The sequence below is a fragment of the Watersipora subatra genome, chromosome 5, assembly GCF_963576615.1.
Source record: "Watersipora subatra chromosome 5, tzWatSuba1.1, whole genome shotgun sequence".
NCBI classification, from domain to species: domain Eukaryota; kingdom Metazoa; phylum Bryozoa; class Gymnolaemata; order Cheilostomatida; family Watersiporidae; genus Watersipora; species Watersipora subatra.
Window position 1 is genome coordinate 59978362 of NC_088712.1, and position 13377 is coordinate 59991738.

Sequence of the window (13377 nt, forward strand, 5' to 3'; positions counted from 1 at the left end):
ACCTTCGACTAGTAAAGCTAAGTTTCCAGCATTTGTTCGCGCTGGTTGTATGACAAGTACGTTTGAGGAGAAGCATGATACACCCCAACTAACCTCTAGTACTTTACACGGTCAAAACACAAATATTTCTAATTCTCACTCACAGTCAACCAATAAGGGATCACCGAGAGATCTTCGCATTAAATTAAATGCTTCGAGTAAAAAGTCAAATGTTAAAAGTTTACAAGTTACAATTAATAACAGCAATGGTGTAAGTTCAAGGACAAGTAGTCTTAGTTGCAATGTGAAGCATAGCGAAGCTGGAGCACTTCCCGGTGTCATGCAGCTGCCTGTTGGTAAGCCTAGTCTACTACCTGATCACCTACCTGTGTACGAAAAGGTAAGTCTTGCATCCTCAGCTTGTAACTCATGTCTACTGACCCAACTGTACCCTGTATGGCATACATGTGTCAACAGTCTGCCATTAATATGCCTACGAGTTGACAACTGTTACCTAGACCAGAAAGAGTAATTTGATTAGTTCACAATGAGTCATGTGACCTGAAGGTTCTTTCATTTCGCTACCTCTAAATTGGAATTAACTTGTTAAGCACACCAGCACTACTGTAAACATCATAACAGGAAGTGTAATAATGCAGACTAGTGTAATAATATGAAAATGGAATTTTTGTTTTTATATAGTAAAATATAAGTGTAAATTGAAGTGAAACATTGAATATCTTGTTTAATTTTCGCAGTCGAAGTATTGTTGGAGCCAAAAAATCCTATTGTGTTTGCTTGTGTGCTTATGTATGTGTAAACGCGATGTATTTTAACACTTTTTGGTAGAACACTTCGAACAAAAAAGTTTTACATTTTTTTTCTTCCTAACTTCACTCACATATGCTCCATCCTTCTGCAATGTCTCTGCTTAGTTCTTGAGAACCGGCCTCTCAATTGCTCGCCTGCAGGCTATCTGATTGAAAATGTAAAAAAATATTTTGCATCGTTGTGCTTACCGCTAGTCTTTTATAGGCATGTAGTTATTTTAAAGTTATCTGTATAACTTGAAGTTATGTGAATAACATCAGAGATCTAGATTGGCAAGTCCTGCAATAGTTTAAGTATTCTTCTTCACAAATGGCACATTGTTTTTCTGGTATGGCTTCACGCATCCCCTAGTTGAAGTGTGTAGGGCGAAGCCATGAAAGGTTGACATGTGTAATGAGTATGTACACAATTTATCCCGCTGTATTGCTAGGCAGACAGTGTAGTGTATTGGATAAATCCGTCTACAAATCTGAATATTACAGGTTCAAATCCAGTTCAAAGCAGATTGTTCATTACTAAAATTTTTTCGCTATAACTGGACACGCGGATAAACAAAAAACAAATGCTGAGATCTATATATAGGTAGATACATGTAATAATGGGAGTACAACTCAATCTTTAATAGTCTTCCATAGCATTAACAATAATCGAAACTGAGAAACTAATACATGGTGAATTATCTTCTCATGGTAAGATTAGTCGGGTAGTTGTAATGATACGAGTTATAATTTTAAAAAAAATAAATTACTCTTGAGAAACTAATACATGGTGGGATTATCTTCTCATGGTAAGATTAGTCTTATAAATGATATGGGTTTATAATTTAAAAAAAATAAATTAATTTTCCAAAAATTTTTTGTAACAGCAATATTGAAACTATTTTTGTAATTTTATAATGCTGATGTAAGAGATGTAGTTTCCTGATACCTTGGTTACCAGAAACTAAAAATTACACATTTTAGATGCAACGTTTCATAGATATAGATACGTCAATGATTCATCGATTGCTCATTCTCAACTCACCAGATCCAGTCGCATCTTTTATTATCACATGGGCTGCCACTGCCTCTTCTACCCTGTCCAACAGCCTTTCCCTGTCCAGAAACTTCTTAGACTCCAGGGAGTTTAATAACAACTTTGAGCTCCTCTTAGATTCACACGTCGTTGCACGCATTAAAGGTTTGTCTCAGAACATTGGCTCACAATTTATAGCAATTGCTACCAGAACTTTGGTTTCTGTTCTCTCAGAACATTTATGCATTGTTCATAGATATGAGTGCGTTAGAACATGCTAAAAGATGTTGATGATAAAAATCAAAACAACTTGGTACTATGCACTTTTTATATAATGGTTGGTTTGAGTATCAGTTGATTATTTGTAGTTGTGAGTGCAATAAGCTATTTATTTCTTCATTTTGTTCGGTTTTTATGATAACAAGTAGCCTGGCTGTCTCAAGTGGCGTGAGAGATTGTTAGGTGTGCCAATTTAGCACATAGGATAATTATATGCCCAATAATTCGACGGTTTTGTAAAGTGAATTGTTGGAACAGGTGGTAGAATGCTGGGTACAGAAACGGAATGTTGCGTGTTTGAATCTCCTAAGAAGCAATATTTTTTCCCAACCGATAAACATGGCTACGGACAGACACGCTTCTTATTATAGTAACAATTTTAAGATTATATTGTATTACTAAAGAATCTTTCAAACTTGTGTTATAATATAGCATTCATGGCACTTCCTTAGCTCTCTGTTTATATAGTACATACATGAAAATGGAATTCAGCCACTGAGTCCTTCTGTACCTAAGACTACTGTATCTATTAGTTGCTTTATCACCGCTATGTTTACATTATCAGGGAAGAAGGCAATTCCTTTGATAAGTTCTCTGGAGAAGAGCAACAGGACAAGATTAAAGAAGGTGGCATGCTTTTTACACTACAAGTTATTGGAGTATCTGCTGCCGAGGTCATGGCTGGTCATTCGTAAGGAACTGAGTGCTGCCACTAAAGGTAGTTAGGAATTGTTTACACTCCTTTTCAAGTGGATCGATTTTAAGTAGATAATGGGAAGATAACTAGACAAATTCTTATGACTTTTGAAACTCAATATATGTATGTCGGCATTGTTACATTTTTCCAAAGGAGTTGTTACCACTCACGTTGAGACAAACCGTATTATCCATGATAGGCATACAATAGGTAGGCAATCAACCAGCTTTTAAGTACCGTTAACAGATTAATGTGATAATTGATTTATAATGATTATTGGAAAGTTTTCCGAGATTAGATTAGAGTACAAATTGGCAATATGGAACAGTTTGTACAACACCACTAGAGAAGGACACTAAAGGCTGGTTTATACTATATCGCTGTATGTTGGTGTTAGTTACACAATATTTCAGGGATCATCTGGGATAACAATGTTCACATTATCACAAACCCATCCGTGTTTACATCAGCAAAATAGTCCGCGGCCCTGCGTTCTCATTATACAATTCGGTCGCAGAAGCGACGAAATGCTAGTCCCGCAGCAACTGTCATAAAAATATGGATTGAGCAATCCATGACACCCAATCACCATTGTCGAAGTGGTACACGTTGCACAGGCAGCTGTCGATGCTCGATGAACTAACAAAGAAGCTTTACAGCTCCAAACTTTCTTGAATATCTTGCCTCGACGATACCTTCAGTTTATGGTGCACATAATCATCGAATAATTGTGGAAAGAAAAACGCTGACATATGGTGGCAGCGTGAACCAACCTTAAGTTACAAGGGAGGTATCTCTCCATAATGTCACTTCGCAAACAGCACTAACTGCATCAGAAAAAAAACAGTGTTGTTTGGAGGGTTTGTTTGAGAAATATCCAATACATGTATATTGCAGCTGTGACTAGTGATAGGATACAAGGGACATCAGAGGAGACGAGACTGCCATCAAAAGGTCATGATCTTCTTAAACTGATCGGGTGGACTGAAGGCACGGGCCTTGGGTCTCAGGGTCAAGGCATCAAGGAACCCGTGGCCGTAGAGACGACTATTAACAGGCAAGGTAATGCAAGCTAGTTCTATTATTATGAGCGAAAGACTACTTGCAGACACTATGAATACTAGAATCGGGTTAGTTTGAGAGCCTAATCAAGTTTGAGAGTGTAATCATCAAGTGTAATACCTATGTGTACAGTTATTCTGCATAGCTAAGAGGTAGTTGGTTGATGTAGCTGTTAGTTTCAGTCTACCGCTCTAAAAGTTGTGAGTTTGAATCCCGTATGATACAATGTTTTTTCCCAACCAGCTCTTGTTATAGTAAAGACTAGATGAATGCCCGGCGTTGCCCGGGTAATAAAAACATCTTTGGACAAAAAAATTAATTTTTGTAATATACGCAACATTTACCATTTTAACTGTTAAACTACATATCCTGGGAAAAGTGTTTTTGTGCAGCCCAATTGAATTAAGAAAAAAAGAAAACAACTGCAAAGGTTTTCAAACTTTGTCAAACAACTACAACTTTTAAATTTCATATCATGAAAGAAGTGTTTTGTTGTTGAAATAAATTAGAAGGAAAAATAAAACTGTAAAGGTGTTTAAATGTAAATGTGAAATCATTAGCAGTAATGGCTAAATATAGGCTGTTTTGCTACGATTACAATGAAAAATTATTTGGATTTTGGTATACGATTATATGATTTTAGCTCGTTTCATTGTTGGCGTCATAAGGCGAAAATATCGTATAGACGTATAGAGTGGTATAGAAACCCATAGTAATTATCTAATGCAATCAATGCCTGTTAAAAATCATCAAAATCATCATTTAAAAATAGTAACAAAACAAAATGTTAACCTTATTAACTATAGACACCTACAATAACTTTGTTGTAGTAAAGATCTAGCATTCCAGGTAAGTTACTCAAATTCATTAGGTAATTATTCTATTACCAATGCAACACTGAGCATTCGGCTTGTAAAGTGAAAATGCTCATTGGCTTTATTGCTGCAGGCTTAGGTTTTGGCGATGGATCCAAGCCTTTAAGGAAATGCGCTGGAGATTTCTTTCGCTCTTACATCCAGGCTGGCAGGTCTGACATGTTGGTTTTTAGTAATGAGTTTTCTTCAGATGACAGAAAAGTTCTTCATCAACTCGCTCAGACATATGGCCTGAAGAGTCAGAGCCGTGGCAAGGGACCAAACAGGTGAGTTGGTCTCGTCAGCAGAATTAGAGAGGAAATTAAAGTGTGAAAGATCTTCGTGGTAGAAGTTAATTAGAAAAATATGCGATGGTTGGGGGTTGATAGGAATCGTCAGTGACCTTGAGAGGGTCACTTGAACCGAAGAGGCTGCATTCATGTACTCATAAAGCTAACATATGACAAATTTTACTTTTTTGGAGTAATCCAAGAAAGTTTTAAACACAAACCAGAAAGTTATAATCAATGTCTAGCTTTGGTAGTAATTAATGGTAAGTTTACAAAGATGCGAACGGTTAGTTTGTTTTGTTAGCCATTTTACACTAGCCGTGAAACTATTACCCTGACTATGCGGGCTGCTCTTTTACTACATATAATGTATGTCACATCTTCTATTATCCCTTGTCAGTTAATTTGTTAGTAAGCAAGAAAAGAAACATAGATGTACTTTTTAGCAGACATGCATCTATAATTGCTGATTTGTTCTACAGGGCAGACAATTCTTAACCTGTTTTAACTACCATTTTCCAGCTCCTGATATTTAACCTTTTGAATACCGTTCCCGTAATCTGACGGGCTGAGAGCGCAGTCTCAGCGTACCAAACCCGTAATTGCCCGTCAGATCTGAGTCTTCGATACGTATTTTTTAAATTCATTTATTTATTTTAAAAACGGCACTAAAATTTTTAATTAATATTTTTAAGAGTTTTAAAAGATATCACACTACTATTTTGAGGCAATAATTAGTCCCTTCTACGCATGTGCAAAAAGAACACGTTGTTAGAAGTTGAACGTTCTTTACGGAAAGCTGATCATCATGAACGGACTCGATATTTGAGGCGCTGCTAAAAAGATTCGTTTACAGGAAGATACCGACTGGTTTGAAAGTGAAGAAGAGGATTTTAGACCAAAAACATGTGAGGAAGACGATGAAAGTAAAAAAGAAAATCAACAGAATGAATTGGATTGCAAAAGTGAGACTGAAACGGCCGGCATTGAAACGGCGAATAATGGCGGATATCAAAGAGGAGCTGATTTAAAACCAAAAGAATTACATTTTGCTGACAGCCTGGGAGGAGTATAATTTTGAATTCTTAAACAGGTAAGTGTTTTTATTATTCAAAGCTTTTTAAACATCGGCCATGATACATGTTTTATTTAACGAAACGAATAAATATGGCCTTCAGAAACATTGCGATGCTTCGGAGCCTGTTGATGATAAATATTTGGCAAGTTGCTTGTTTAGTTTTGCATATAGGTATTTTCAAAAAGCCTACTCTATTGCCTTACTGGTCCACATTCCTTTATTATCTACGCTGATTTTTAATCAGTTTATAAATTGAAAGAAAATTAGAAGCAAGTTTACACTTTATTGACAATTTTGAAGACCCTACTGGCAATAAATTGTTCAAATTAAAAAATGTTTTGCCATGACATGCGACTGGTTCTATTCTGTTTTTCTATCTGATAAATTTATATTTGTAGATGAAAGCTTGCTGGCAGGGAAAGGCTGGCTCAACTTCAGACAGCATATTCCATCTAAAAGATCTAATTTTGGAATTATGTTATTTGCTTTCCGTTGCTGTCTCTGGCTATGTGCACCAATTGTCTGTATACATTGTCGATGAGCAAGCTGAATGCACTGGCAGCGGAGTCAATTTTGGAATATCTTTGTGCGAGTCATGTTTTGATCCTTACCATGCTAGCTAAATTTATTTACAAATGGTATTTTATTTAGTTTCTGCAAATGCTTCACTGCTTTGTATTGCTAGCTTTTGTACATACATTTGCTAATCTATTGTATTAGTTGTGCATCAATGTGCTGTATTTGTTGCACACTGCCATCTTCAGAGCAGCAGTCTAATCAAATATTTCAGTTCTCATATTGTTCTGCAATCTAGCAGTCCATGATTTGCTGTTTCTGCTCATAAATGTTGCTTCCTGTCTTTTGCTGCTTCACCAAATGTGTGAATATAGGCTCACGACTCAATTCTTCTTGCACACATCCAGTTAATCTTTGCTGCAGCACACATGAATCTGTGCAATGACTTTATATGCAAATTTTTTACATAAATCTAGTCTCAAGAAATGCATAAAAATTCAGAGCAAAAAATGGTAACTGCGCATATATAGATGTCTAGCTGCAAAGTTTTTGCAAGCTGTTTGGAGGAAAAAATCTCATTCTGCAGGAAAATGTCTCAGCTTCCAGATGCATATTCATTTGCAGTTTTGTGCCAATTTGCACGAAAGTTGGAGCAACCTTGTCGGATGGCTGTCTTGCGCTGCTTATGGACATGGCGTTTCGAGCTTTTCCAATGGCGCTCCCGCTATACATCGGAGCTCATAACTCCGCTTTCAATGCTCTTGGACGACTAAATTTTTTTGCAAATTGTTGTGAACATATGAATCCATGCAATAATTATTTATACAACATTGCCAATTGCTTTTAGTGAATATAAAATACAATGGAAAATGACGTACTAACATAAAAAACTCGTAGCTTCAACGAATTGCGACTCTTGCAGGTAAGCAAATGCAAGCTAATTACATTAAAAAAGTATCAGCTTGTAGAGAAATTTCTCAGGATTCTGATGCATGTTAATTTATGTAACTACCTCAATTTTGAAGAAAATTGATGCAGTTTTTACGCAGTGGTGTCGAAGGCTCAAATCGCCATAGTAAATGCACTGGTACGCTGGGGAATTTCCAGCCGAAAGCCCGCGGTCGCTAAAGGGTTAACACATATCTTTTATATGAGGGAATCAATACTAACGAAACATTATTAATCATGGAAAAATGTTTTGCATTCATAAATAGCAGATCAATCGAGCCATAAAGCGGCATAGATGTAGCCTCTAGGAAGCTATTCATATTTTGTGTGTATGTTTTTTGCGATTGGGGTATATTCTTGGCGCAATAGCGAAAACTGTGATTTCTGTTTCCTCAACAGGTGTTTAACAGTAACCCGAAAAGGGGTGACTTTGGGAGCTCAGATAAAGGAACTCGTCATCACTGGAACATATAACTGTGATTGGTGTACAATAGTCCCACCTGGAACAGCGGTTGAATGGCAGGAAGTGGATATTTAACATTGCATTATGGGTATTATGATCTCACCAAATCCATGCACTTGTAAGGATTTTAACATGTATAAAAATCTTAAAAAATTATGGTCGTTATTAGGCCAGCAGAATCAATAAAAATGATTGACAAAGTTGTTGTTGTTATCTTTTGGAAGTCGTCTTCTACTTTGTTTCAAATGAAAAGCATAAAATTATATAATTTTGATAAAAAGCCTTACAGCGAAAAATTTTGTATACTATGAATGATAATTTGCTAGGGCTTTTTGTCAGTTTGAACTCAACGAACGAATTCAACATCCTGGTATTCTTCCTCAGCTACAAGCTTGGTTCATTTATGAAATTTTTTTATTACATAGAGGTTTTGGGCAAGCCAAGTTGACAGCCATTACCAAAACCGCGATTTATGGTCATCAAGGTCAGATCAGTTCACAATTTTTTTTCTTAAATTCAAAAATAAAAGATATAATACAGTCTGAACAATTTGATATATGCTATGTACATCACAATTAAAACATAAATATGACTAAAAATATGACTCTTTGCCAGAAAACTAATCATTTTGAGATACGCAGAACCTTAACAATGAGTGCAACTTTGAAATAACATAAATGCACAGTTTGCAGTTTTTTCAGTGTAAGTATCTAGAGAGAATCCACGGTGGCAGCAAATTTCTCAATTTCTTTAGCAACAAACTTTGTGACATCAGCTTTGCTTGCTCTTGGATTTTTCTTCACATAGTCACTGATAGTGAGAATGGTCTTAGCCTGAAAGCCACAGAATGTAGTTACCTGACCAGCAAAGCCAGGCGGTAAGTATATCTGATGTATAGCTGAACACGGGGAGATAATAATAGGACAAACTGTTTTATAATATCTGCAAACAAGATGTGGTTGCAGTTCTACATGAGATGCCCTGAGCTTATTACGGTATATACATCACCTCAATTGATATTCACTTTAATATACAAAGTTTTGGCCATTCGATGGCAAATTCAAGCAACTCGACATCAGAATTTCTAGCGTATGATGCTCAGTTTCTCGACACATTGTAGTTGTCATTCAGTACAAAATGTATGCAGTTCTCCTTCACGTAATTTCAACAGTGTTAAAGCAACATTTAATAGTACTTCGTACCTTCCTGTTATAGTTACTAGTACTCTGACAGTCTAGCTTGCCACGAAAGGCTGTCAGATGTGCTGATAATGCACAGCGAATAACTGCATGTGCAATTAATATTTTCTAAAAAAATACCAGACAGCCGTCGATTGACACAGGTGTTAGAGTGTCGGACAGCTAAGTGGCATGTCACAGATTTGAATACTGTACGGAGCAATAATTTATCCCAGCCTCTAACCATGGTTTCAGACAGACAGACGGAAGGGGCTACCAAGAAGGATACGTGGATACCAAGAAGACAAGTGCAAGTGGTAACAATGCTGTGCTTAGAATTAAAGCAAGTAATCATAACAAAGTATAAGCAAATATCTTCGGATCAAATATATAGAACCCATCTAGTAGTTATCATGAAGTAGAATGTGAAAGGGATGCAAAGAAAAGAAAGCCAGAAGCAAGTGGAGAGACTGGATGCTATAAGAGTAAAAAATAAAGTGAATACCCGCGCATAGGACGATACCGCGTATAGGACGATACCGCGTATAGGACGATACCACGCATAGGACGATACCGTGTATAGGACGCAGCGGATATTTGACCCAAAAAAACGATGGAAAACCTGTATATAGGACGCATCCTAATTTTAGTTTTATTTAATTTTAATTAATGTCGAATGATTGGTGACAGCGATCAGTGCTGATGTTAGACTCTTTCCGGTGCCGTACAGCCAACAATGTTAAATCAAAATTAAAGCAGCACAATACAGACTTCGTCTTTATCCCCGGCAGCATGACCAGTATTCTGCAACCGATGAATGTCATTGCGAATAAGCCATTCAAAGCAGCATTAAAACAGAAATGGGCCGAATGGATGATTAATGGTGAGCATACTTTCAAAAATCACGGCAAACTTGAGGAAAGTCGAAATACCTACGATCTGCCAATGGTGACAACGAGGATAAATATTGTCAGATTGAAATTTTTAAAATCAATTTTCGATATTATGATAAATGCATAATTTTTATAATAAATGTATCCATGGATAAGACGCACCTGGGTTTTTAGGTCAATTTCATAAGAAAAAAGTGTGTCTTATACACGGGTATTTACGGTATATATCATATACTTTTATCCTGATAGCTTATCATATACTTTTATCATATACATATATCAAATATCAACACAATAAATATAAGAGTTATATTAACTTATAGTCAAGTCGGATAGGTTCTATATGTTAATAAAAACCTCAAACTACGTCCTCTGTACCGCTAAGCCCACACCTCGAATTACACGTCTTTTATATTAAGGTGGAATGACAAAAACTTTTATCAATTATTGCTTGAGAAATTTAGTTTGTCAGATACAATTTAGATTTCTAGATTTAGTTTTTTATTTATTTCACATAAAATGCATTTGCTTTAGTGTAAGGCAATTATTTTAAGTATGTGTCATTAAAATCAAAATAACGTAAATAAATAAGATAATCATATAAGAAAATTAGTTCCAACACATGACAATTTTGACATACAAAGGAAATCCTGCAACGGCTTCACTTCGGATGTCGAGCTTTGACTACAGATGCCGGCAGCTGATTACCTTACGAATTGCTAAACTAACTGCAATATAAAAGCCTATAGCTGCGACCCCTATCGGGAAAGAGTAGTACTTGTTCTGTTTCTGCGCTAATCACCATAGACAAAACGCATTTGGGCAAAACGCCTCGCCAAAATTAATCACTTTCTAAATATTTAATTTTATCCAACATCAGAATTTTAAAGTATTTATGATGCAAATTTCATTTACAGTTATTCAATACCTTGTGTTGCTTCCTCCTCAGATTGGCAAAAACATCGCAGATTCTCGTTAAGGGTGAACTTACGCTATTGAAATGATGCAAATGTAAATAATATAAATATGAAGCTAAGACATCAAGCTTCAAATTGATGTAATTGTTGTCATTGTAGCCCCACTCAGTTCAAAGATATAATAGTTTGAATAAGATTTTTTCTTAGAACACCCAGATTCTAGTGAAAGCCCGACTATTACACCTACAGTTGCATGTCAGCTAAAACACCAAAAGAAAGAAGACCCGTATTGCTGCCACTTGAACGCAATAGCTAATATCAATAACATTAGAGACAGGTAGATGCGCAACTAATGACATTCTCTCACACTTATTTTTCCTGTTATTTAAAGGGGAACTTATACCATTGAAGTGATGCAAATGTAAATAACATAAATATAAAGCTAAAACATCCAGCTTCAAATTGATGTAATTTTTGTTTTTGTAGCCCTACACAATCTAGAGCTATAATAGTTTGAATGAGATTCTTTCTTGAAACACTCAGATTTAAGCGAAAGTGTGATTATGACGTCTATCGTTGAACTTCGGCAAAGAGGCTGGTAGAATAGAGACACATAACGCTGCAACTTCAAGGCAATAGCCAATATCAACTATTGCAACGCTAGTAACTTGTGACATCACTTTGCATGTATTTTCTTCTGATCGTTTTAACCGCAATTAAGTATAGTCAATTTTAGTCTTAAAACATCCTGACGGCCAGATCACCTCAAACATCAAAAACAATGGCAAATTATAGAAACATACTGATACTTTCTATGTAAGTGTAAGTTCGTCTTTAATGAGCTAGCAGTAAGTAGAGACTAGCCAAGCTAATATTAGAGAATATTACCCTTGCATCATCTATTTCTGTCTGAGAATTGAGCTTGTTCCATACATGGGAGACAACTCGAAGTTGTGTCATCTGCTCCAATGTTTTCTTGCTGCTAGCATCACCTTTCTTCAGCCAATTCAATAATGCCAGCTTCAAATAATAAGTTTTATCAAGATTTCCAACAACAGTGCAGCAATAGCACTTTGTAGATAAAATTATTTCTCTGCCAATCAAATGCTACATACACACTATGTCTGAGATGTCACCCAGTGATAATGTACATAGTTCAGTATTTCAAGCTACAAATAATGCATATAGGAAATGAAAAAAATTTTGATCAAAGATGGTTACTCTATAGATCAGATTAATACCATGGGTGTTGGTGATATATTAAATGTTGACTTTATGATTTCAGCGGTCGAGTGCATATGAACCAATATTGTTAGCACAACCCTCAAAGCAGACAGGCACGAATTTACTAAGAGGTTATTATGCTCAATAATTTGATTGATTTAATGAAATTCTCCAGAGATTAATGAACAAAAATTTGGTGATTTTTCTATCTGTTGGCAATTAAATCCTTAAGCTAAGTGACTGCAAAGTTGTTCTAACAAATAGAACGCAAGCTAATTTTACCATACAAAAAATTCACCAATTATCATTCTTAAATGAAAAGAAGCATGTCCAATTTTTTAAATTCAATTGTCAGGACAGGTTGGTGTAAAATTACTGCTTGATGCCATCAATGAGCCAATTTATAGCTAGGGTTCATGGTTTTAGAATGTTGACTGTGTAAATGGTTTAGATTTGAAACTTGACCAAGTAGCCTAGGTTTACAATAAACCGGCATATAAACAGAAAACAAATCTTGGAAATTGATAAAACTAGAGTAAATTTCTGATGAAAAATGCATCTAGCTATACAATACAAAAAGCTGTCAACCGATAAATTTTAATTTGAAAGTACTTCCTCAGCATCTACCCTCCATCGCAACATCATATATGATACAACACTCATATGACTGTATGTGAAAAATTAAATACTGTTTGAGATGGCAATAGGTTTACCTGTCTGCTTATAGCTACACTGTCCGAAATGTTGAGCCTGCGTGGAATTTTACAACTGTATTGAACACGCCCTGGAGACAAAAAAACGTCTTACCCTTGACCCCCTTTGACTATTTACTATACTCACCTGTTGTACTAGTTCTCCGGTTGAATCAAACGATCCAATGCTGTTTGTCAAATCTGCCATGATGATACTATTTACAACCTCCTGTAAATATAAAAGCTAAAATGACGAATGAAAGTAGGGCTAAAAAGCATTGCCTTATGAAGATAGCATTGTTTGTAAGTTGAATTTCTGTAAAATAATGCAGAGAAAATAACAAAACTTCATCAAATTATTTTTAATAAAAGTCTTTAGTCAGAAAATACTCTAAGACAAGTTCTATAACTCAATTCAAGCTTCACTTAAAAAGTATTTTGTGTTGATTTCGGGGCCGTCGA

The 13377-nt window shown here is 35.8% G+C and overlaps 2 protein-coding genes across 2 annotated transcripts; one reads left to right on the top strand and one right to left on the bottom strand.

Annotated features, from left to right (window-relative positions):
• LOC137396500 (uncharacterized) lies at positions 1–8286 on the top strand. The gene is made up of 6 exons (XM_068082797.1): positions 1–379; positions 1773–1989; positions 2669–2821; positions 3698–3862; positions 4811–5003; positions 7948–8286. The coding sequence occupies exons 1-6, from the start codon at positions 50–52 to the stop codon at positions 8084–8086; spliced, it is 1197 nt and encodes a 398-aa protein (XP_067938898.1). The 5' UTR covers positions 1–49; the 3' UTR covers positions 8087–8286.
• A 215-nt stretch (positions 8287–8501) lies between these two features.
• Positions 8502–13354, bottom strand: LOC137396501 (uncharacterized). Its single transcript, XM_068082798.1, has 3 exons — positions 13064–13354; positions 11888–12019; positions 8502–8844 (listed from the first exon to the last, which is right to left on the bottom strand). The coding sequence occupies exons 1-3, from the start codon at positions 13121–13123 to the stop codon at positions 8722–8724; spliced, it is 315 nt and encodes a 104-aa protein (XP_067938899.1). The 5' UTR covers positions 13124–13354; the 3' UTR covers positions 8502–8721.
• Positions 13355–13377: the final 23 nt, after the last annotated feature.

Excerpts from the sequence above, each read along its gene's own strand:
- LOC137396500 (XM_068082797.1), top strand. The coding sequence starts at position 50 with ATGACAAGTACGTTTGAGGAGAAGCATGATACACCCCAACTAACCTCT. Across the intron at positions 1,990-2,668 it reads CGTCGTTGCACGCATTAAAG|GGAAGAAGGCAATTCCTTTG; the intron begins GTTTGTCTCAGA and ends TTACATTATCAG. Across the intron at positions 2,822-3,697 it reads ACTGAGTGCTGCCACTAAAG|CTGTGACTAGTGATAGGATA; the intron begins GTAGTTAGGAAT and ends TGTATATTGCAG.
- LOC137396501 (XM_068082798.1), bottom strand. The coding sequence starts at position 13,123 with ATGGCAGATTTGACAAACAGCATTGGATCGTTTGATTCAACCGGAGAA. Across the intron at positions 12,020-13,063 it reads CCGGAGAACTAGTACAACAG|CTGGCATTATTGAATTGGCT; the intron begins GTGAGTATAGTA and ends TATTATTTGAAG. Across the intron at positions 8,845-11,887 it reads CAGAAATAGATGATGCAAGG|GCTAAGACCATTCTCACTAT; the intron begins GTAATATTCTCT and ends TGTGGCTTTCAG.